This window comes from Dromiciops gliroides, chromosome 6 (assembly GCF_019393635.1).
Source record: "Dromiciops gliroides isolate mDroGli1 chromosome 6, mDroGli1.pri, whole genome shotgun sequence".
In the NCBI taxonomy this organism is placed as follows: domain Eukaryota; kingdom Metazoa; phylum Chordata; class Mammalia; order Microbiotheria; family Microbiotheriidae; genus Dromiciops; species Dromiciops gliroides.
In genome coordinates this window covers 269,966,107-269,991,511 of record NC_057866.1, presented here as the reverse complement: position 1 = coordinate 269,991,511, position 25,405 = coordinate 269,966,107, and the positions used below count along the sequence as shown (strand labels likewise).

General features: G+C 46.7%; 1 protein-coding gene across 4 annotated transcripts; it reads left to right on the top strand.

The window, feature by feature from the left end:
* The first annotated feature begins 779 nt into the window (after positions 1 to 779).
* SPRY1 (sprouty RTK signaling antagonist 1) lies at positions 780 to 25,166 on the top strand. Of its 4 annotated transcripts, none has more exons than XR_006353661.1 (3): positions 780 to 949; positions 1,541 to 2,642; positions 25,032 to 25,166. XR_006353661.1 is itself a non-coding variant. In XM_043973390.1 (3 exons), exon 3 carries the CDS (start codon positions 6,209 to 6,211, stop codon positions 7,169 to 7,171), a length of 963 nt encoding a protein of 320 aa, XP_043829325.1. In that variant the 5' UTR covers positions 780 to 949; positions 1,549 to 2,642; positions 6,154 to 6,208; the 3' UTR covers positions 7,172 to 8,415. The 4 variants fall into 4 exon arrangements, 3 of the variants coding, with proteins under 3 accessions (XP_043829325.1, XP_043829322.1, XP_043829323.1); XM_043973390.1 differs by lacking the exon at positions 25,032 to 25,166 and adding an exon at positions 6,154 to 8,415 and having other exon boundaries at positions 1,549 to 2,642; XM_043973387.1 differs by lacking the exon at positions 25,032 to 25,166 and adding an exon at positions 6,154 to 8,415.
* Positions 25,167 to 25,405: the final 239 nt, after the last annotated feature.

Sequence of the window (25,405 nt, the reverse complement as noted above, 5' to 3'; positions counted from 1 at the left end):
TCAAATGCTTACTGCCTCGGTGATCTTGGGCTTAGGGCGCAAACATTTAAGCAGTGCACAAGCATTCATGAAATGCTTTCTAAGTGCTTAGCGCGGTGCTAGACTCCTGAGAGGCAAAGAAAGTGGGAAAAATCCCTGGCCCCAAGAAGAATACATTCTAATTGGGGGGGGGGGGAGCGCGCTTTATATACAGAGTGTATGAGACTAATCTGAAGGAGGTGTGTGTATGTGTGTGTGTGTGGGGGGGTGCATTTGGTACATATTTCTCTGGTCAGTTAGTATTCCCAGGGACCCTATAGCTCAGACGTGCGACTTTTTACTTGCTCTGATACTTTCCAGGCAGTTTCCATCGGCTCAGAAAAGCTTCGATTTGTCTCCGTCTCAAGTCTTTCTATCTTTGTCTCTCTTTGTCTCTCCCTCCTTCTCTGTCTCTGTCTCTCTGTCTCTCCTTCTCTCGCTCTCTCCGCCCCCCTCCCCCATCTCTCCCCTTTTCCCTCACCCTCTCTCCTTCCTTCACTCTCTCCATTCCCTCCCCTCCCCCCCGCTCTGCGGACCCTCTCGGGCTGGAGCGCCTGGAAAGGGCTCCAAGTAGGGCAGCCTGGCCGCCTTCCTCAGGAGACCAAACGTGCAAGTGCATGCCTGCACCCCGTCCACTTCTGTAAACACCACGGAGGAAACGCCTGTCAGAGGAAATCCTGTTCCAGGTTTTCGAGCAGTCCCCGTGATGGACACATGATATCATTGGAGGCGGGCCTCGGCACGGAGGTGGAGGTGGAGGCTGAGCGCTGAAATGCGGCTTCGGGGCGTGCGGGGCTGGCTTCTCCGAGGCGGGCGGGCGCAGGCGGCCGGGCGGGCAGGCAGGGTGTGCGCCGCACTTCCAGCCCGGCTCCCGGAGTGGCCAGGCGGCAAAGGTGCGTGTCTGGAAAGCCCCCTCCAGTCCCGGCATTAGGTAGGAGCCGCTTCCCCGCTCGGATTCCCGGGGCGCTGCCGGGGAGGGGGGACGCACGGGCAAGAGGGGCTGGCCTTGGCGGAGGAGCGCAGCGCTGGCTTTCCGCGCCCGCTCCCCCGCCAGCCTCCCGCGTGGGAGCAGCCGGGACGGACTTCCACCCTCGTCCCCCGCCCCCCCCCGCCCCCGGGGGCTGGAGCCTCTTGTGGGGGAGCCTCCAGGTCCGCCCGGGCTCCGGGCATGGATTCCAGGGCGCGGACCCCCTCCCCTCCGTGGAGAGGGGGGGCTGGAGAAGTGTCCCCGGGACTTCCCTTTGCAACCCCTGCTGCCGGATCGGGCGGGGGGGCGCGGGGGGTGCTGGCTCCCGGGTGAGCGAGCTGGCTGACATGCATGCCTACGGGGCTGCTGTCAATCACCGGGAGAGCCACAGCAGGCACATGGTAGGCAGGCAGGCTGGCTGGCTGCCTAGCTGGGGGCAGAAGGAACGGGAGAGGGAGCCCGGGCCCCGGCCCCCGGCCCCCGGCCCGCGCCGCCAGCCTGGGGAACCACACATTTTCCTTAATGCGTACTCTCTCGCCACTCTTTTCTCCGCAGCAAAGCAGGACCTGGACCTGAAGCTGCGCCCACTGCCTGCTCCGTGGGCCTGAGCTGAGCCGAGAGAACCGAGGTCCTGGCACGTTGTGCCCACCCCAGAAGAACCGTTGGGTGGAGGGGCGGTGAATGAGGCAGTGTGACAGCATCCTAGCCTGGTGAAGAGGAGACAGAAGGACTCCACACCGCAGGACATCCTGCCACTGGGACGTCGTGGGGCTCTTCAAAATCCCACCCCTTCACTAAAAAAAGGGGGGCGGGAGAACATTCCCCAAACCGAAATCCACCAAGACTCTGGAGAACTTTCAAAAAGGGGCCTCAAGGCATACCCTCCCTGGACCCCTCAGTTACAGATTTCTCCTCCCTGCCTGCAGCGGCTCCCCTTGACTAGCCAGCGGCATTCGACTCCTGTTGGCATCTTTGGGACGAACTGGGAAAGCCGCTTTGAGATCCAGTCTGCATCCAGAACTGAAAACTGTTTGCTCATTCTTCCCTCCACCCCGCCCTATTTTGGTATTCTCAGCATCGGGACAGCGGAGATTCGAAGACTAAGAAACCTTTCCGACAGAACTGCTTTTGGATCCAAGCATATTGGTCGTGTTTCTCCCTCCTTGTTTTAATCCTCCCCTCTCATTCCCCCCCTTCCCTCCAAATTTTCCCCTCCTCTTCCCTCCCCTTCCTCTCCCTCTAACTTTTTTTTTCGGGTGACACTTGGCAAAGCTCGGGGGAGCACGCTACCTGCAGGATCCTTGCTAGACGGAAGCCCCTTGGAAAGGGCTGTTATTGCTCACCTCGAGCCCACTGGCGAGAGCCAGAGCTGGGCTCCTCCAGAGAATTGCAAGCAAGAATTCTCTCCTGCAGCCAAAAGGGGGCCGGGGGAAAGGCTCCTTCCAGCAGCCGCAGCAGGAGGAGGAGGCGGAAAGAGGAGGGAGGGGGAGTCCTTGGGCTCGCTAACCCTCGCCTCGCCTTAGTTCGGCTTTGAGGGGATGCCGACCGCAAGTCCTGGCTGCGCTGTTTAATGCTCCGCGCCGGCTCTCCGACGAGCAGAGGGGCTTACCTGGAGCGGGGTTGGACGCATTCGGCCCTGATGACCGCTCCGAAATCGGTAGGTGGGCTTTGAGGGGACCACCTTGGAATACTCTGCTTTCAGCCCTTGGCTGGGGAGGGGAGGGAGGGCAATCGAAGGGCGCACCTGAGCTAGGCTTCTCCCGGTGGTTTGGAGAGGAGGGCTCCCACGTGTGCAAGTTCGGGAAGGAGGGAGGACGCCCCCAGCAGGTGCAGCCCACCCCCAGCCTTAAGGGTAAGTCCAGTAGCCTGGTCTTGGCACCTGCGCGGGGGCCGGGCCACCTCACCTTGACTTTCAGCCTTGGGTTCCCAGCTCTAGGTCCGAGGCGGAGGCAGGAGGAATACTACAAACCGCTCCATTACTGGTATGGAGGGAGGGGGTGGGAAGGGGAAGGAAGGATAGGTCTAAGGGTAGGGGCGCCCCTGGAAAGCAGTTTAGCCCAAACGTGAGCGGACTAGTTTCCTACTCTTCAGAATGAGTGGGGTAGGACAGATCATTCCTGCAGTCCCCCTTAGCAGCCCGGGACCTCAAAGGACTGCCCTTTTGCCCCCAGCCCCTGCCAGAGCAGTTGGAAAAAGTCCCAGGTCTGTCTCCCTGAAGGAAATGGGCAGACTGCACTGTGCCCCTGGCCTGGAATCCTCATTCTAGCCTCTCTGAGCCCCAGTCCCCCCCCACGGCCAATCTGTCTCTTCGTTCTGGAAGGCACGGTTTGGTTTTGCTTGCAGGGTGTTGGATGTATCCGTAAGGTTGGGGGGTGGGGTGGGAAGTAGAGTCGGTCGGCTTGTCTCCTGCCTGGCAGATTACCCTGCCGGAGACTCTTCGGAGGGAGCCCTACTTCGGGAGGAGATTCCTCTTCCGATCCGAGAAAGAGGAGAGAGGTGAAAACAGTGTGTGGGTGCCCGCGTGGGTGCCTGGGGCCTACATGTGTGCGTGTGTGCGCATGCATTTGTGCATGTATGGAGCGAGCCCAGCGCAGCCTACCCCTGCACAGCGCACGGCAGTAATAAGATCTGCACCTAAGCCGCAGTCTGGAGCCTCCCCGCCCCCCCCCCCCCTTCATTTGCAAGGGTTGTACTAGTATAGTAGAAGTGGGAAGAGAAGGGTGGAGGAAGGTGCGGCCACTTTAAGAATTGGCACGCCAGCCCGACTGAGGCAATGCTTATTCTCCTTTGCAAAAGAGAGAGAAAACTGATTTTCATTCATAACTCTTTCCTCTTCCTGCCTCTCTTCATTTCTCCCGTCTTGTCCCAGCTGGACACCCAAAAGATGCAGGGCTCCCCTCCCCGATAGGCTCCCGATGTCCGGCTGCTGCTGTTGGGATACTTGAGATACTTTGGCAGGCCCCAGACACAGTTGATGCCTGCAATCACTCCCCTTTCATGGAGTCAAGTCAGCCTCTTTCAGATGAAGCCCCCAGAAGTCTCTGAATCTATATGTGTCCCTCGCCCGTTTTTGTGCACACAGTGCCCAGGCCTTTAAGTATCTGCCTGGAAAAGATTCTCAAGAACAGCTTTGCTTGCCTCTGTAGTTTGCTTGGTAGCAGGCGGAAGCCCTGCTGGGATGGTATTAAAATTATCCTGGAAAATCCAGAGGGCATCCCCTCAACCCCCTTCCCACCGAGAAATGCCCCCCTTCCAACCCCCAATTCCATGCTAGAATTGCCTAAAGATTTTTTTCCTCCTAGGAAATTATCAGGAAAGGGAGAGAGCTCACTCAGTCATTGCCTAAAAGCTGTCCCAACCAGAGATTCCCTGGGTCCTTTTTGTTGGTGTACTGGCCTGTCTTTTGAATGTAGATATTTGGCCTATCTCCATAAGCCGTTGCCTTTTAAAAATGGGTTCTAAGGTGACTTGTGGTACCTTGATAAGGCAGTGAGATGCTGAGACCCACCCTCTCTTCCACCTCCCAATTTCTATTCCCTTGTTTTCCTTCTCATTTCATGGACATCATATTTGGCTCCTTTGTATTTGCAAAGCCTTCTGGAAAAGAGTGTAGAGTGTAGGAGTAACTTGAAATATTTTTTAATGGCCCTTAAGGACTCAGAACTAAAATGCAGCAGGTTATGAATCTGTCCTCCATGTGTGCAGAGAAGTTATTTTAAGGGGGTGGGGGAAGCTTGGCCCATCGCAGGAGGCCTTGAATTTACAGTCAGGAGAATGAGTGGAAGTGAGCTCCAGTGAGTTAATGTGACATTTACTCTCATGGACATTTAGTAATAACTTAAATACACTTCCTGTTACGCCTTTCCTTCGGAACCTCTCGTTGGGTTTCGTTCCCCTCTCCTGCGACCCTGGCTCCCTGCCCATAGTGCCTTTCTTCTCTACTCCACCCCTGACCCCTCCTGGAATTGGGATAAGGTTAGTGGTATCCTTAGGGATGATGAACTTCTTTCCAAAGGGTTGCACGCTGATCTGAAAAAGGAAATGGAGTGGATTCTGGTGACTTGTGTGCCAGGCAAATTAGAAATTAGAATTATTTTGCCAATGATAGGAGAGCAAATGTTTGGTTGTCCCTCGGGGGATAGCAGGGTGCTTGTTTTCTTCCTTCTGTGGTTCTGAGTGGGCAGCCTGGTAGATCTCGAACTCAAGGTGCCTGTCCCTTATTATTTTTCTATGTTTAGAAATGTAGAAATAAATGAAATAGGCAGGACTTTTCCAGAATGACTCGAAGGCCCTTCCAAACATTTGTTTTTTATTCAAAAAGCATCCCATCTCAAAGACTTGTCGGTGTGCTTTTTAAAAGGCTCTTTCCCAAGAAAGAATCAATTACAAAGGAACTGAGCTGACTTTCGCAGAACTGTGCACTGGATTATTTGGAGAGAACTATTGAATATCATGCCCCGAGTTGCATCTGGCTGATTGATTTCATCATCGAGAGGTGTCCCACTGAGAAATGTCCTCTGATTTTTGAAGGATGTCTTTTTAGTTTGGGACCTTTTCAGGGGCTCTATAATGAAACAGAAATCCAGAAGGGGAAGGTGTGGAAAGGAATAAGCACAGGTCATAGTCACTGAAGTCCATCTTATATGTCATTTCTCGACATCATGAATCCGGTGCTAAAAAAGCAAGACTGAACCAAAAATGTCTAAGTGTAAAAAACTTCTCCTTGATGCAGACAGCTGACTGCTAGGGGTTACTCCGCATACAGGGTGTCCCAAAAGTCTTAGTGAAGTTTTAAACTGGAATAACTGAAGATGACAGGAAGACTTTGGGGAAACCTCGAATTCCTGGCCTCCCCTTAAATCTGCCCACTCCTGCTTCTCTGGCCTGCAGAAGGTCACACAGGGTTGGTCCCTTCTCCTTTAAAAGTGGAACAGAAGTCAAGTTTTTGATGGTGTAGGGGCTCCTGCCTCTTTGCCTCCCCTGTGATGTTGTGCCCAGACTCTCCTGAAGTTGGCCTGGGGCCAGGACCCCTGCTGCAGGAGAACATTGCCAGGTGGTTCAGACAAATGGATACTCGTCAGGATCCTTTCCCCCCTAAAATGCTTCCTGTCATTTACATTTGCTCCTTTCCCCCCCCCCCACTCTTTTCCCCCTTGATCTCCTTTTAGGATTTCAGATGCATGCCAGGTTTCCAGTGAATGCCAGAAGTCCAGCGCGCTCCCCATGGATGCTCCAAATCCACATGGCAGCGGTGGGTCATTCGTGGTGATCCAGCAGCCTTCCTTGGATGGCCGGCAGAGGTCGGACCACGAGAGGGAGAGCCAGACCACCACTATCTTGTCCCTGGACCAGATCAAAGCCATCAGAGGCAACAACGAGTACACCGAAGGGCCTTCAGTGCTCAAAAAGCCTGGCCCCCGGCTAGCGCCCAGACCGGAGAAGCATGAGCGAACTCATGAAATTATCCCCCTCAACGTGAATAACAATTCTGAGCACCGACCCCCAGGCCACGTGGGCCTCCCAGCTAACTCTGCTCGGGCTCCTGTGCTGAGCAGGTCCATCAGTACCGGGAGTGCGGCCAGCTCGGGCAGCAACAGCAGCGTGTCCTCGGAGCAAGGCCTGCTGGGAAGATCCCCTCCCTCCCGTCCGGGGCCGGGCCGGCAGGTGGAAAGGGTGATCCGGTCCCAGCCCAAGCGGGCCGCCTCCGTCACGGAGGACCTCAAAGTTTCCTTGAAGGAGGAGCCCACGGCCCAGCACCAGTTCATCTGCGAGCGCTGTGGGAAGTGTAAGTGTGAAGAGTGTACAGCCCCCCGGGCCCTGCCCTCGTGCCTGGCCTGCGACCGCCAGTGCCTGTGCTCGGCCGAGAGCATGGTGGAGTACGGCACCTGCATGTGCCTGGTCAAGGGGGTCTTCTACCACTGCTCCAACGACGACGAGGGAGACTCCTACGCAGACCGCCCCTGCTCCTGTTCCCAGGCCCATTGCTGCTCGCGCTACCTGTGCATGGGCACCATGGCCCTCTTCCTGCCCTGTTTACTGTGTTACCCCCCGGCCCAGGGGTGTCTGAAGCTCTGCCGGGGCTGCTATGACCGCGTCACGCGCCCCGGCTGCCGGTGTAAGAACTCCAACACCGTCTATTGTAAGCTGGACAGCTGCCCCTCGCGGGCTCAGGGCAAACCCTCCTGATGAGCGGAGGTGGACTGACCTTGGGAGGGTCCCAGCTTTCAGCTTGTGACTGCGGGTTTGTTTTCCTCTCTGCTCATCCCTTCTCCTCCTCGGGTCCCACCTCTCTCCTCTGCTGCTGGGTTTCCTCCCTCTGCTTCCTGTGGATGACCTGTGGATGGTGACCTTGCACCTGGCTCCCACCTTGGACGAGAGCCTCAGGGCTGACCCGCCTCTTGTGTTCAGAGCATGGCTTTCCGAAGGCCTGCTTACACTTTGTGGGGCGGTTTTGGGGTGTGTGTGTGTGTGTGTGTATGTGTGTGTGTGTGTGTGTGTGTCGATTTCCTTGTGGTGGAGTGCTAAAAGAATAATCCATTTAATTTCTGGAGTAAGCTGGGGAATGAATGGAGTTCCCCTTAGAACTTTCTTCATGGGGTTTGAATCTTCCCTTGAGAGTGTAGACTTGTCTTCATGGTGCATAAAGTTTCTTTTCCACTTCTCTTCCCTTTACCCCACCCTCTTTGCTTCTGTCCTCTCTTCTTCTCCTCCCTCCCTCCCTTCCAACCCTCAGTTTTGGCATTAGCTCATTCCAGGAAATTGCCAAGCGTGTCCTTCCTGCCCCCTGGAATTTCTGATTTTCTCGACAATATAAATGTTCTCCTTGGAGTCCTGTTGGCTGCCCATGGTACCCTCCCCCATCTATTAGATCTCTTCAACCCCTTTCTGTTTCTCTCCCCGCCATTCCCTCCTCCCTCTTTCAGATTCTGCTAACCTGGGTGGTATTTGTATATCTGAGTTATCTTCTGGGGCCCCTGACTCAAGTCATCTAAAACGTGCCTGGCTCTCTTTCTTCTGCATCCTCCCCCACAACGTCCCCCGTCCCCCATTCCCCTTACCTTCCCAATCCCTGCCTTAGAGCTGCAGGCCCGTCAAGTTGAGCCCTGCAGGTGAGCAGACCCATTCTGACCTGACCCAGGCCAGCATTGCCTTAGCCACACGTTGTGGCATCCTTGTATATTGTATGTATAAATCACAAAGTTGAATTCTGACTATTTTTAAGACAAAAGTCTGTTAAACTTTTTTATTGTAAAGAATATTTATTATGTGAATCTCTATTATTTTATGATATTTATTGCAAAGGACTGTCAAAATGTACTCATGTCTGAATATAACAAAAATAGCAGTACCTAACGAAAAATAAGGGTGACACAAAGAAAGTACCTATGTTAACTATAATGCAGAAAATATATTAATTAATGAAAGGGTCTCTTCACTTCTTTATTGAGCAGCCTGTGTGGTTAATGATGATTTTGCCAAGTGCAGAGTTTTGGTTTCGGGCTTGACCCAGTCCTTCTTCTCATGTGCTCTATGGAATTCTTTGGTAGTCAGAAATTGAGACACAGGTATCTCAGCATACATATTGGCTATTGCATGAAAGTGTTTAAATCCAGATTTTTCAAATCAAGTCACATCTCGAATGCTTGCTTTTTAAAGTAGCCCCATTATTAATTGATTTATTTTTATTACCATTTTTATTATTTTTGCAAATTAAAGGTTCCTGGTAATTGAATAGTCACTCAGTACTTTAGCTATGTGGAAATTTTTTTTTTTTTTTTAGTGAGGCAATTGGGGTTAAGTGACTTGCCCAGGGTCATACAGCTAGTAAGTGTTAAGTGTCTGAGGCCAAATTTGAACTCAGGTCCTCCTGAATCCAAGGCCGGTGCTCTATCCACTGTGCCATCTAGCTGCCCCAGCTATGTGGTAAATTTTAAGGAGGGGAGGGGAGAGGAATCAGAACTCTAGTGGTGTAGCCCATTTTACAGATGAGGAGGTCGAGGCCCAGAAGGCCTCTGACTTGCCTAAGATCACACATGTTGTCAGCGGCAGAGGCACAATTTGAACCCAGCTTCTTTGGCTTAAAGTCCAAGTTTGCTGGCATCACCATCTGCATTTGTTGGACATGTTATAATGGGGATTCCTTTCATGGATGGGTTGGTAGATGACTGCTAAGGTTTCCTCCCAACCTCTCATGGTCTGTGATTCTGTTTTTAGCCTATAAAACCTTTTTTCCTTTGGGCAGAAATAAACATTTCCTCCCAGGAGTATTGAGTGCTGGGAATCCGGAAGAGCTGCAGATTTTTACCTCTAACTTGTGATTAGCTCGGTGAGCCTGGGCAAATCACTTAACCTTCAGATCCAAGAGATAAGGCTCAGTTACTGAAGGGTTTTAGAGAAAGAAAGTAATCCAAATGGTATCAACTCCCAATTACACAAGAGCCTGTTCAGTTTTGAAAAGTTCTTTGTCGTAGGGAGAACCCCTGTGAGGTGGGTACAGGTATCATCACCCCCATTTTACACAGGAAGAAACCTCAGAGTCATACAGATAGGATGTGTCTGATTCAGAATTTGAACCCAGGTCTCCCAATTCCAATTCTTTCCTTGATCCGACAACACTTGCTACTGTGTCATAGCAGAGAGCTATTTTGTATCCATTCACAGATTGTTGTTTTTTTTTTAGTATCAGTGTAGACCCATGCCTCCTTTGAGTCAACCTGATGGTGAGCTTCTCTGAAGTGAGAAGACTTATCTAACGACATACAAGAAGAAAGTGGCAAAGCAACACTGGAACCCAGTCCTTCGACACCCCCCCCCACCCCAGCCTCAATTCTGTGATCTTCACCCTCTACCCTGCTGCCTCCCTCTGGTTACAGAAAGTTGGGTTTTTATTTTCTTCTATAAACAAGCTGGGCATCTGTATAGTTCATCAGTGTTGGAGTCAGGAAGACCTGGGCTCATTTTCTATCTTTGGCACATAATAACTATTATATATTATACAATGATCATAACAACAGGCAAATCACTTAACCTTTCCGGCTGCCTTCCAGGCAATTCTCTTAAGATTAGAAATCAGTGATCTGCACTAGTGGAGGGCATCTTCACACCTGGAGACACTTAGAGGAGATCACAGCCCCAGGCCCCCCAACTTGGCTTTGCTGTTTAAATGCCACACTGGGGCTGCTGACAGAAATTCCTATTCATGGATGCTAGTCTGGCCAGCTGCACATTCTATTAGCAGGCATCAGAACATGATATTGAGGGTTTTTTCTCCTGAAAGACTGGAGTTGTTTTTGAAATGTTCAGGAGCTGGCTTTCAAGGGGGTCAGAACTGGAAGGAACTTTAAGAGGTCCTCTGAGAACCAATCCTCTTTTTCCGGAGTAGGAAACAGAAGCCCAGAGAGATGAACAACCTTGCCCAAGGGCTCCCAGGGCCAGGACTGTGTTTTGAATCTGACCAGCTCCAGGATTTAGGCAATAGTTTAAAATGACAGATCTTGGGGCTTCCTTAAAAGTTTAGGGTTATAGGAGCAGCTAGGTGGCACAGTGGATAAAGCATCGGCCCTGGATTCAGGAGGACCTGAGTTCAAATCTAGCCTCAGACACTTGACGCTTACTAGCTGTGTGATCCTGGGCAAGTCATTTAACCCTCATTGCCCCCAAAAGTTTAGGGTTATAAGGGGAGAAGTTCAGATTTGTAATGGAACTTTGGAAGCAAGAGAAACAGATTCTAAAGAACCTTCTACTACTGAATGCCTGTGTGACTTTGGGCAAGTCTCTTCCCTTTTCAAGCAAAGGCATGGCTCACCCCCAAAACCATGTGTTTCTGAGTTCTTGAGCTTAACATTGGTAATGATAATGATTCTATTGCAGCCACCATGATCAAGCTCATGAGCTCCACTTATAGTTGAAGATGCTGAGGCTCAGACCTGCTAGGAGATAGTCAAGCCATGGTCCTATAGTGAGAGCTGCAAAGTATCTTAGAGTGCATCTTAGAGCTCCCTTGTTTCACAGATGAGGAAAACAAGTCCTGGAGTGGTCAAAGGACTTGAGTTCACATCACCAGATAATGGCAGAGTAAGGAATCAAACACAGACTCTCTCCCTCCCTCTCTCTCTCTCTCTCTCTCTCTTTTTTAAAGTGAGGTAATTGGGGTTAAATGATTTGCCCAGGGTCACACAGCTAGTAAGTGTCAAGTGTCTGAGGCCAGATTTGAACTCAGGTCCTCCTGAATCCAGGGGCAGTGCTCTATCCACTGCGCCACCTAGCTGCTCCTAAACACAGGCTCTCTTGATGCCTCCATTGCTTGACTGCTGTTCCTTAGATGGCCCCATACTGCCTCTTCTCCTCTCCCTGGTTTTGTTATTCGTTTGATGACTGTGGGATAAAAGACCATATCCCCAAAGTGGACTCCTGTCATTGGTAACTATTTTTCCTTTTCTTCTTAAAGTGGTGCCATTTATTCTCATTTTTAATCTTTAGTGCTGGGCCAGTGATTTCTGTGGTGGAATGGAATTACTTCCCTGTGAGGACACTCTCTCAACCTGCTCTAGTCTTAGAGAGTGGAAGCTATCAGAAGCAGAGCTCAAACCTAGTTCTTCCCTATAAGACACAGTCATTAGAGCACACTGTTCCTACTGTTTAACTCAATTCTTGGCAACAAATCAGGGTTGTTTTTTGGGGGGGAGTTGGGAAAGAGTTTTTTATTTCTTTTCCTTCTTCCCCCATCTTTTCTTATTTTGGGGAAATATTCCCATTGTAGTTTCTAGTAAAAACCAATGGGTGCTGCTTGCAGTGCCAATGTAGAACCGTTAGGCCTGAGTCCAGCCTCTGAAGTGACCTTGAGCAAGTAATTCTTGGAGCCTCAGTGGCTCTTGGAGGCTCTGCATCAGATTGTTGTGAGAAATGAGGTAATACATGTGAGGCACTTTATCAAACATGTAACGCTAATAAGCTTAAGTGTGAATCAGCATGGTTTAGTGAAGAGAAAGCTGGCCTTGGAGCCAGGAAGAACTGGGTTCAAGTCCTACCCCTGACACATTCCCATTGTGTGATTCTGGGCAAATGCCTTCATCTTTCTGTTCTAGGCAACTAAGATGATAAGTTGCAGAGATGCATTAGTGGAGGGAGTTTCATCCCAGAGAGTTCCTGCTATTAATAAGGTCACATATCCAGTCACCATCTCTTTATTAATATAACAGAAAGACACCCCATTTATTGCCACGAAGAAGATAAAATGTTTATGAAATTCCTTTTATCTTGTCCCTTCCCCTCTCTATTGATTTTAACATTTCTTAAAAACCTTAAAAGGGAAACCCCAGATTCAACTTTTCCAGGCAGTCTTTGGGGGTGGGGAGGGGAGATTGCCTTTACAAGTATCTCATACTTTAAACTTGGTTCAGTTTAGAATCACGAGCTAGCCACACAGGCAGAAGTTTGCTTTGAATCTCATGGTTTCTCCTTTCAGTCTTTATTAGTTATTTCATAGGGGCATCTATGTGGCATGGTGGATAGAGCACTGGCCCTGGAGTTGGGAGGATCTGAGTTCAAATCTCACCTCAGACACTTACTCGAGGTGTGACCTTGGGCAAGTCACTTAGAACATTTGATCCTCACAACCCTGGAAAGTAGGTGCTATTATTGTCTCCATTTTACAGTTGAGGAGACTTAAGGCAGGTCAAGGTTAAATGACTTGGACAGGGTCACACAGCAACTAAGTGTCTGAACCTAGATTTGAACTCAGGTCTTTGGGACTTCAAGTCTAGAGCTCTATCCGTTGTGACACATAGCTTTAGAGGTCACTAGTTAATGTAGTTACACAATATTGGATCTAAAAGCTGCCCTTGGAGGAGGAAGATGATGACGGTAGTTAGCATCTATAAATGGCTTTTCCTATGTTATCCCATTCAATTCTTAGATGCCCTTAGAGGTCATTTTAGGGGGCATTGGAGAGAGCATAGGATTTAGGTAGAGGACCTGGGTTGGAATTCCACTCACCATTTGTTTAAACTTGGGTGAATTTTCCTGTCTGGTCCCAGCTTCTTAGTCTTGATGATTCAAATCTTCTGGGTCTTACAGGTGAAAAAACAGACTTGGGGGGGAGGTTAAGCGATTTGTTCAAACTCACAGGGCTACTTAGTGGAAGAGCTCAGACTAGAATCCAGTTCTCCTTATTCCCCCTGAACTAGGACACTTCATGGGGGCCTAAGGACAGCTATGTAGTGCTGTCAGAGTGCACCAGAGGCTGATCTCAGACTCAAGCTGTGAGACCTTGGGGAAGTCACGTTGCCTCTGTCTGCCTCAGTTTCTTCATCTGTAAAATGGAGATCATAGCACCTTCCTCCCAGGGTTATTTTGAAGATCAAAGGAGAAAATATTCATAAAGCACTTAGCAATGTGCCTGGCACATAGTAGGTACTTAATAAATCCTCATTTCCTTTCCTAAGTACTGTACTAGCTCTCCATATACTCCACCAAGAAACACTCCTCAAGCCCTTTGATGTTTCATGGAAAAACTATGTAATTAGTTGCTTCTCTGATGACTGTAGAGATGGAAAGGTCCTCAGGCTCATGGAGTCCCAAACACCTCATTTTACAGATGAGAAAGCTAAGGCCTAGAGAGTTTAATGACCTGCCTGAGGTCACACAGGTAAGAACCTTGGTTCTTATATGTATAATAATATATATATTATTATATAAGTAGCCTCTCTTACTTACATGAATCTGTAAATAACTTAATATTACATTTAATATTAACTTCAGCTAAGTGAATATGACCCAGTTGACTTACTTCAGTAAAACTCAATTCAATAAACATTTATACTTTTTTTGGGTGGGGCAATGAGGGTTAAGTGACTTGCCTATGGTCACACAGCTAGTAAGTGTCAAGTGTCTGAGGCTGGATTCGAACTCAGGTCTTCCCGAATCAAGAGCTGGTGCTTTATCCACTGAGCCACCTAGTTGCCCTCAATAGACATTTATAAAGCACCTACTATATATCAGGCTCTGTGCTAAATGCTGGGGATACAAAAAGAGACAAAAGATAGTCCCTGCCTTCAAGGAGCATACAATCTAAAACCAACTGGTCATTTGACATCTTGTTTTAAAACCAATTTGAACTTTTTTATTTTCTGAATTCATTGTGTGGGTACCTTTTAAGGTACTCTTAGAGGTGTAATGGTTGAAAACCTGCTTCCTCACTTCATTTTTTCACTCATTTCCCTGAACAGTCACAGAATGCTAGGTGACAGAGATGCAGGGACAAACAACAAAAGGTGCTTCTATTGAGCTGCCCTCAAGGAGATTATATTCATTTGGGAGGCAGAGTGAATCAAGTAGACTTGGGCTCAGGAAGCCCTGAGTTTAAATCTGCCTCACACACTTAAGAATTGTGTGACCTTGGGTAAGTCACTTAAATTCTAGACTTGATTTCATCATGTATAAAAGGAGGATAAAAATATCACCTACCTCATGAGAGCTGGAAAGATCAAATAAGATAGCATTTGTGCCAGATGCTAAAGTGCTCTGTATAGATTAGCTCATAATTGTTTGGGGGGTGGGGCAGGAAAAGTACAGAATAAATTTAAGGCGTAGAAAAGACTGAGAACTAGGGAGATCAGGAGGTCCTTCTAAAGGAGGTGGCCCCTGAGTTGTGCTTTGAAAAGAAGCTAGAGATTCTTGGGGCAACTAGGTGGTGCAGCAGATAGAATGCTGGATCAGGAACACCTGAGTTCAAATACAGACTCAGACTCTTACTAGCTATATGACCCTGGACAAGTCTCTTGATCCTGTTTGCATCAGTTTCCCAATCTGTCAAATGAGCTGGAGAAAGAAATGGCAAACCTCTCCAGTATCTCTGCCAAGAAAACCCCAAATGGGGTCATGAAGAGTCAGACATGACTAAGGAACCCCCAAACAATGACAAAAAGAGATTCCAAGGGAGTGGAAAGGAGGAAGGAGTGGAGAGAGTACCAGTTATGAAGGCAGAGAACCTGAGGTCATATCCTGCCTTTGACACTTCCTGCTTGTGTGACCTTCATCTCTCTGAACTACAGCATCATCATCTATATAAGGGGGGGGGTTGGATTAGATGCCTCTGAGGTCTCTTCTAGCTGCCTCAGTTCCCTCACATGTAAAATGGGGGTAATAACAGTACCTACCTCCCAGAGTTGTTGTGGGGATCAAATGAGATCATATGTGTAAAGTGCTATATAAATGCTATTATTATAATTATTATTATTCCAGCTCTAGATAGATGATTCAAATGCTTAGAATACATACAAGTATATCTGTGTATATATAATTATATATATGTATGTATGGGTATATATATACATAAATATGTATGTATGTCTATATATATATATAATGTGTATACACACACACACACACACACACACACACATCCCTAGTGTCCAAAAAGTCAGTGCAAAAATCGACCTAAGTGTCCCAGAAGTCTCAGTGCAGCTTTTGAACTAAGACTTTTGGGACACCCTGCATCTATGTCTATAGGTTTAGGGATACTCAGGATTATCTCAATTGAGAAATGAGCATAAAGACACAGATGATATCATATAGAGCATAACTGCTTAATAAACTGAGTGCTGCGGGCAATGAGCCCTAGACATTTTTTTTACTCATGACATATCCCAGCTGCTTGAGCTGCAGTTGAGGATAGAGGGAAAGGAAACATTGTTTTCCTTAGGGTTACCAAGAAAAATCCCTCTAGACACACAGACACACACACACAGACACACACACACACACACACACACAGACACACACACACACACCCCTCTTGTTAATTTTTAAAGGTTACCATAAGAAAAAGTTTTGTTGATGGTAGTGATGGATAATCCTATTGTGCCCTGAGTTAAGTGAAGTTTACATTTAAGGCTCTTCAGTAAAAATGTTTTAATACAGCAGTTACTGCAGTGTCCAGAAGAAAAAAAAAGAATCAGCTTTAATAATGGAAAGGAAACACTTGCTCCAAGGGTGTGGGTGGATAGAAGGAAAGGAAAAATGAGAGGGTTCCTGCATAAGAGAGGCAGGAGTGACTTACTATCAGCCTTATAAGGGAAAGAGGGTATTTTTAGAACCTTTAACTTGTTTTTAAGTTAATGAATTACCAGCCAAGAAATAAATTTAGAGCTGATAAATATGTAAGGTTCTTAACACTGAATAAACGCACTCAGCTGAGACTGATTTCTTGGGAAGCCCTGAGAATTCTGAAGTGGCCATTGGATGAACGGGGGATGGGAGATGGGGGCAGGTGCTGGGAAGGGGGTTTTCTTCCTATTGTTGGTTAACCAATTCTCGGACTGAATTAGGGAAATATTGTCATAAAAACTGACCATGTAGGACAGTCAAAAAAAGAGGCAATGGCTTAAAATCTTACTTTCTAAGTTCCTTTATTATAGCTGATGCGTCTTTTGGAGCGCCATTGAATTTCATTTAAATTTCCCTCCTCTCCACTGACCAGATAGCAGGGGACCAATAGATGGTGGATCCATTTCCTTAAGAGAAAGACTTTTTTTCCTCCTTAGGGTTATCCAGAATCTGGCCTCCCAATACAAATGAAAACCTTAGTTCTACAAAGGAATAAGACCATAGGTTTAGAGCCGGAAAGGATCTTGAAGGATACTGGGTATAGCTCCCTCGTTTTACAGATGAGGAAACTGAGATTGAGAGAGGTTAAATACATTTAAGGCAAATTTCAATGCTGCTCGGAACTTGGCTTTACAATTACTCTGGACTTTGGACTACCCAATCATCTGCTTTAATAAAGGAGAGGTAGGTCTTTATTAAATAGTTACTTTGTCCCAGGCACTGAACTAAGTGCTTTCCAAATATTATCTCATTTAAGCCTCACAACAATAATAGGTGCTATTATTATCCCCATTTTACCGAGGAGGAGACTGAGGCAAACAGAGGTGAAGTGACTTGCCCAGGGTCACACAGTGCAAACGTATCTGAGTCTGGGTTTGAACTCAGGTCTTCCTGACTCCAATCCTAGTGCTTTATGTACTCCTGGCCAGGTGGTAGGTTTACTGAGACACAAATAACGCTTCACTGACTGAGTGAAAAAGAGCAGAAGACTTGCTTAATCCATGTGAACAGTACAATAATTCAGCTGAGAAAGCTAATGATACCTTAGGTGGCAGTAAGAGAGGCACAGTTGGTAGGAATGAGGAGGCAATAGCCCCCTGCCTCTCCCCTGTCCCATTCAACCTAAGTATGGAGATTGGGCTCAGCTCTAGGTTTCTCCTTTGAGGAAGGATCTTGTTGGAGTTGAAGGGTACCCAGAGAGCAAAGAGCAAGATCTCTCCTCCTTTCCACAGCAGAATTCCTAAAAAAGGTGAACCTGCCCTCTTTGTTTCCACTTCCCATGGAATTCTTGGAGTCTTGCTACACAACTGCATCACTCAACTCTAACTGGGTTTGTCAAAGTTACCAATGTCTTCTTCTTTCATCCTTGTCTTTCTCAACCTCTCTCCAGGATTTGACTTGGTTTGCTCTCCTCTCCTTTCCATTTTTGGTGACATTGCTATTTCTTGGTTCTCCTTCTATTTGTCCTTCTCAATCTCCTTTTTTTTATATCATCCTCCACATACCACTTCCTAACTGTCTCTGCCCTAGGCCCTTTTCTCTATTCTCTCTTGTCTCTGTCTCTCTTCAGTTACCATTATCATCTTCATGAAGATGACTCACAGATCTATATTCTACAGGTTCAGCTGTACATCATTTCTTGGACATTTTAAAAAATATTTTATTTTTTCCTCAATTAAATGTAAAAATAATTTTTAACATTCTTTTTCTAAGTTTTGAATTTTGTGGGCATTTTAAACTGGATGTCTTGTAGACATCTCAAACACGAACACATTACATTTTCTTCCAAATTCTCCATGTTCTTCTTCTTTTCTTTTCTTTTTTTTTGCAGGGCAATTGGGGTTAAGTGACTTGCCCAAGATCACACAGCTAGTAAGTGTCAATTGTCTGAGGTGGGATTTGAACTCAGGTCTTCCTGAATCCAGAGCTGGTGCTTCATCTGCTATGCCACCTAGCTGCCACTCCCCACTTTCTTTTGAAGGCACCATCATTCTTTTAGCTACCTAATCTAGGTGTTGTCTTCACCTTCCCTCACTCCAATCATCCAATCAGTTGACAAATTTTGTCAAATTTACATCTCTTACATAAGTCCTTTTAGCTCTACATACATGCCCACCACCATCACTGAGGTCCTTATCACTTCTCACCTGGACTATTGCCATAGCCTCCTTGTGTCTCTGCTCTGTTCCTCTCTCTTCTCCAGTCCAACCTCCATATAGCTTCCTAACATGCTCATCTGACTGTGTAACTCTCCTTTTTGTAAACCCTAGTGGCTTCCTATTACCTCCAGGATAAAAATAAACTCCAACATTTGGCATTTAAAGTTCTTCCCAGCATTGCTCCAACCTACCTTTTTTGCATGTTCATATATTTCTCCCCTTCATACACACTGTGGTGCAGACTGTGCCTGAAATTCATTCCTTTATGTCTAAATTCACATTCCTCCCAGGAAGTCATCAGTAGATATATATTTTCCACTGGATCGAAGAGACCTAAGGATATTCGCACTCACAAAGTGTAGTTTTATGGAGTTTCCCTTTCCCTTCAGAAAATGGCCCATCTGGAGCATGTCCCTCTGCCATACTTCCCCTTGGCCGGTGCCAGCACCAGTCCCTTCTGCCACCTGGAAGAAGTGACAGTGCCTGCTTGCATGAGTCTAGGGCATAACTGCAAAGTAGCATGGTTATACTTTATGGGAGGAAAGGATAAAGCAAACAATGCCTTATTTCTCCAAATGATGGCCAAACAGAAGCATGAACTTTCATCTTCTGAGAAGTGATACGCTGGTACATGTCCAATAGCTAGCTATTTGAACAAAAAAAGAATGTTAAGTAGAGCATCCTTTTGAATTGAATGTATACCATTAACAGTTTCTCCATCACTTTCTTGACAGTCAAAAAAACAGAAAGTCAAGTCTTGATTTGTAGAGTTTGCCAATTCCAGAGGTATAAATACTCACACTTAAATTTAAAATGTAAAAATCAGGTGTCTGGGCTGAATCAAAGCAGCACACTACTGCTTCTGTATCTGAAACTAACATTCTGTACATTAGACTGCCTTTATGACCTGGGATGGCAGCATGGTGATGCAGACTAGTGTGGAAATTGGGATTCAAGACTGGGGTAAAAACCCACCCAACACATGGACCAATCAAGTCATTCTAGAAAAAAGCAATTATCATCTGAACTATTGAATCTAAGGATTTTCTTTCACTCAGGAACTAGACTTTGGTGACACTTACAAGCTGTGTGACCCTGGGCAAGTCACTTAACTCTGTTTGTCTCAGTTTCCTCTTTTTTCAAATGAGTTAGAGAAGGAAATGGCCAACCATTCCTGTATTTTTGCCAAGAAAACCCAAATGGGGTCATGAAGATTTGGACAAAACTGAAAATGATTGAACAGCAACAATGGAGGAATTAGATTGGAGGGAGCATTGTAATGGCATGGTAAAAATTTTTTTTTTGAATAGGGGCAGAGAGGCTGAATCAGTGTAGAAACTTATAGAATATGGAGGGAGCAGTTTGAAAAAGATTCACGGATTTTAGTAACTTGAATGGTGCTAGGTAGTATGGTCTAGTGGAGAGATAGCTGGCCTCTGATCTAGGAAGATCTGGGTTCAAGTCCTGCCTTTGACACACACTGGCTGTGTGACTCTGGGCAAGTCTCTGTGAAGTGGGTTGAAGAGAAGGTGGTGACTTCTATTGGTAGAGGGGCTTTCTTTATCTGTGAGTTTAATAAAATCATATAGCCAAGCTCTAGGCTTAATATGATTCAGGAGCATGGTGAGGCCGCCAAGTGAGCTAAGGTGAAGGCATAACTTCCAGGAATAAGGAGGCGGCAGTGATGTTTATTGATAAACTGGAGACTCTCCAGAGGTTGTTGGCTTTCTCCATGAAACCTTCACAGCTACCCAAGGTCAAAGGGATCATGCAGAAGCAGCCAGGATGGTTTGAGATGTGCTCTGAGATCATGTCTTGAGCCTCAGTTGAAAGAAACAAGGATATTTATCCTGAAGAAAAGATATGGAGGGAGGAAGGAATGCTTAGGGGGTGGGGAAGAGAGGGGGCAGCAACTACCTTTAAGTATTTAAAGGGCCCATGGGGGGCAGGAAGAGGGATTATACTTCTGTTTTTGTCTTAAGGTCAGAACAATGGGCCTTGAGGAGAAGTGGTAAAGAGGCAAATTTAGGCTGGTTTAATTGTAGGGAAATCTTAACAGTTAAGAGCTGTCCTGAAGTGGAATGGGATGTCTTGGAAGGCAGTGGATTCCCCCTCAAAAGAGGTCTTTGATCCACAAGCTGGGGCCAGATGATCACATGTTCTAGTGAGGACACGGATTGGACAAGATGGGCATGGAGGCAACTTCCCATTTCTAAATTCTTCGATGCTATGACATGGTACCAGGCTTTTGTTACTTGTGTCCCATTGAATGCAAATGAAGGAAAGGCAAGACAGGCAGCTGCCTGACACTCGGAAGGGGCACTTTTAATATGAATTTTAAAAAATACAAATACATACATGGAAGCCCCATCTCCTGTGGCACGTTGGGATGGTTGGGTTGGTTTGTTTGTTTGTTAACAAATAAAACTTTATGTGCTTTAATAAAGGCTCAAAGCCTCCAGTGGACAATAGAATTCAGGCAGAGCCACATTATGGTGTCTATATGGTACTTTATCCTGGATCTTTCCTCTTTCCTGCTTAAACAAGCAAACGTATCCCTGAAAAGTTAAGCCCAACTGCAGGAAGGCAGGCACACTCAGATATTGTTGGTGGAGCTATCAATTAGTCCTACTCTGGAAAATAGAAAAATCCTTAAATTTTTTTTTGGTGGGGTGATGAGGGTTAAGTGACTTGCCCAGGGTCACATAGCTAGTAAGTGTCAAGTGTCTGAGGTCAGATTAGAACTCAGGTCATCCTGAATCCAGGACCAGTGCTTTATCTACTGTGCCACCTAGCTGCCCCTAATCCTTACATTTTTGAGTCCAATCTCTTTGGCCCCAAAATTTCACTGCTGGCCCTAAATAAAGGCCAAAGATATAGGGTAAAGATCCCACTTAAAAATTATTATCATCTTTACAGACATCAACAAACATGAGGGTTTCAATAAAAAAAAGTTCAGAAAAGAGAATTGTGTCTGAAACTCTGAAATTTTGTTATGTACAGTTTTAGGTGGTGCACTGGACAGAAGGCGGCTGGTCTGGGAATCAGGAAAATTCCTCTTATGGGCTTAGACTCTTACTACCTGTGTGATCTTAAGTAAGTCACTTATCCCTGTTGCCTCAGTTTGTTCATTTGTAAAATGAGCCAGAGAAGGAAATCGCAAACCACTCCAGTGTCTTTACCAAGAAAACCCCCAAATTGGGGTCATGGAGAATCAGACATGACTGAACAACAACAATATTAAATTTAACACAGTAGTTCTTCCATGCAGGGAGGGTCTAATTGGGATTAGCTGAATCTGGGAGCTCATTCATTTGGGAGGTCCCAACCCCTTCCTGCCAGTCCATCCAGTGTGATTCTCACCCACATTCTCTCCAAAATTCACCATAGAGGGATTCACTCAATGTGTCAAAGGTTCTTCTTGATTTCCTCCAACATTACAAGAGAACCAGTGGAGTACTCTGGATTTCTACCCATCGTTCTTTTTTTTTCTTTTGGTGGGGCAATGAGGGTTAAGTGACTTGTCCAGGGTCACATAGCTGGTAAGTGTCAAGTGTCTGAGGCCGGATTTGAACTCAGGTCCTCCTGAATCCAGGGCTGATTCTCTATCCACTGTGGCACCTAGCTGCCCTCTACCCATCGTTCTTGACGTGTGACCAGACCACCTTCTCTTCCTGCCATTCAGTTCCTTGATGGAATCCTTTATTCTTGCTCTTCTTTGGAGTTGCTCATTGGTCATATGGCTCAGCTTGCTTACACTCATCAAGTGCCTCTTCATTACCCTCAGTATTATACCCATCTTTGGTTCTCCAGAGGCAGTAGAAATTGGAGAACATATATTAATGGTGGACCCATTCAGCATGGCTGAGTGATTTCCTCCGGTAACTCAGTAGTAGGTGATTCAGAGCAAGGAGGTGTTTGGTTAGAGCAGTCCAGGGTTGGGTATGGTCAAGGAACAAGTAATGATAGGATAGATTGAGGAAGGGTTTCAGGAGCTGATAATGCCTTAACTCTGGGTCAAAATTGAGAAGGAAGGAAAGTGAACTTGGTGCCCGGTGCCCGGCAGAGTACTGAGACGCAGAGAGATTGGGGCTGCTGACAAGGGTTCAGGATAGGCTCAGGAGGGGGAAGAGCTTGGGGAAATGTAATGGTGAGAAGTTGTGGCGAGGGATGAACAATGGCTTTGGGAGGAATAAGACCTAGGGAGAGATGGAAGGATGAGAGATTATTATCACATAAAGGAATTTCAGAATTCTCATTGGCGTAAGTGGAAATTAAAGGTGGGCAGTAGGGTGAAGATGTAGGTCATGTCACTGGAAAGCCATGGTGTTTGTTGAGTCTGGAAGACCCAAGTTCAAATCCTGCCTTAGACAGTTACTTGATGGGCAAGTAACTTTAACCTCTCTGTGCCCTGATTTCCTCTTCTATAAAATGGGAATGATAAAAATGCTTTGTAAATACTAGTTGTTGGGGGGCAGCTAGGTGGCGCAGTGGATAGAGCACTGGCCCTGGAGTCAGGAGTACCTGAGTTCAAATCTGGCCTCAGACACTTAACACACACTTACTAGCTGTGTGACCCTAGGCAAGTCACTTAACCCCAATTGCCTCACAAAAACCAAAACCAAAAACAATACTAGTTGTTGTTGTTGTTGCTACAAGAAGGCTTTACCAACTCTAAAGCCTGTAAGATGGGACTTCTGTTTGTAGACACTTATATTAGGTCATGATAGCGGGCTGGACAGCATAGTGGATAGAGGGCTGCCTGGAGTCCAAAAGACCTGAGTTCAAATCTGGCCTCAGACACTTACTAGCTGTGTGATCCTGAGCAAGTTACTTCACCCTTTTTAGCTCCGTTTTCTCATCTCTAAATTGATCTAGAGAAGGAAATGGCAAACCAATCCAATATCTTTGCCAAGAAAACCCCAAATGGGGCTGTGAAATGTCCAACACGACTGAGCAACAAAAACACATTAGGTCATGAGGGGTTAGTATTAATTCTGTTCCCCCAATCTGCTATCAGCTTCAAGCTAAGGTGACTTGCTCATGGATGGTCATGAAACTAATAAGTGTCGGAGGCAGGACACGGATCCTGGTCTGTGAAACTTTGAGTCCAGCAACCTTTCTACCTCATCATAGTGCCTTGGCACCAGGCTGAGTTACATCTTCATGGGTTTATCAAAGCATTTCATTCTTAAATGTTGTAGCATTTCACCTACAGTTGTAGTGTTTTCCATGAAATGGAATGTGGCCAGAGTCTAATAGAGAATGGATCCTCTTGGTTCCAGGGCAATGTTACTGCTATGAGATGAAATATTGAGAGCGTCCCCAAAATGCAGGAGCCAATTGAAATTATTTTGGGGGTTTGATGACAGTGGGGCCCTTTTTTGTATTATGTCTGAAGGGAGCCGGGCCAACCCTCCATAGGGTGGGCTCCTGATGAAAAGCCCTGCTTGCCAGTCTGCCTGCCCTCTTCTCATTAAGAAGGGCAAAGAGCCTGCTTGCTGGGTTCCTGTTTGGGAAAACTGGGCAGCCCGGAGAGAAATCTTAATAATCACATTGCTCCCGGGCTTAGAAACGAGAGCCAGATCCCAGGGTCCTCTCATTCAAAGCCTTTATTTTGGCAGATTTTTTTTTTTGTGGTCCTTACTGAACAGATCAGCCTTGGGTTTCTCTAGGGGGATTGGGGAGCAGGAATGCAGGCTTTGTCTCCATGAATAGCCAAGCACAAATTAGGGAGATGCCAATTTCCGGTGGCCTTTCAGGCCAGCAACTCGAGCCCTGCACGCTCCTGGCCCTCGCACAAGGGGAAACAATGGGGGACTTCTTTCAGGTTTCACTTCAGGGCTCCCAGGGACCAGGGAAGCAGCTAAAGCCCTACTTTACAGGTAATTAACACTAGATAATGTTGGCTGGACATTTTTTTCCCAGATAAAAGAGGGGGGGATGCTTGCAGCTCTGGGATCTGCATACTTCACAGAGGTGTTCAGGAGTGATAAAAGAGGCATCTTAGCATTACCAGGGAGGCATGGGATAGGTACCTTGGTGTATGGCCCTACAAGCTATTTAAAAAGGGGAACAGATATGATGGTATTAAAACCCCAAAGAGGGAAAGTAAGATGAGAGAGAATGGCATTCTACTTCTAGAAAGCCTAGTGATGTTGTCAGAAGACCCAGTTCAATTGGATTCATGGGTTGCTGGATCTGGGGATGGAAAGGATCCTTAGGGGTCTTCTTAGTCTAACTCCTTTTTATAGAGGAGGAAACAAAAATCCCACAGCACTTAACTGACTTTGAACTCACATCTGTTTACCCTAAAAACAATATTCTTTCCCACTGAGCCACAAGCATTTCTTACCCTGGGCCTGGAGTCGGGAAGATTTGATTTCAAATCCCTACGTGACCCTGGGTGAGTCACTTAACCTGTCTGCCTCAGTTTCCTCAACTGTAAAATGGGGGTCAGAATAGCACCTACCTCTCAGGGTTGCTGTGAGGTTAAAATCTTTAAAGTTTTGCAAACATTAAAGCTATATAAATGCCAGCTATTATTATTTCTGAAGGATGAATCAAGATGCTGGTAGCCTTTAAATAGCAACCCAGCCATGGAATTGGTACTCAGAGTGATTTATCTCAGTAAAGAGAATGCTATCTCTTCAGTCCATAGGGGAGTCAGTTACGAAGGAAGAACCCATCTCTTGAGAGGTAAACTGCTATTTCCCTTTCCTTCTATACCTCTTCCAGAGAGCAGCATGGGTGAATGGGGTTTCTCTCTTCACTCTCCTTAGTCCCATTGACAATGGCATCAGGCATTGGAACAACTTGCCCAAGAAGGGGCAATGCTTCAAGCAGAGGAGCAGGTTCAGGTACCTGTCCGGCAGAGGTACTGGGTCCAAGCGGAACAACATGCAGATACCATGAGAAGAGAAAAGACATCCATCAGGGCCCTGTGGTGTCAGAACTGTGAGTTACCTCAACCATGTGTATTCTTTATGTCTTTTTTCTCTACCAGTATACTCCATACATATGTCTGTCTGTCTCTTCCCATTAACACTGTGGGTACTTGTGGGAGGGGGCAACCCATGTTGAGATGAGGAATACTGTATATACTCTGCCATTTTAGTCAATAACTTTGCTTTGATCTATGACAACTGGCTGACTA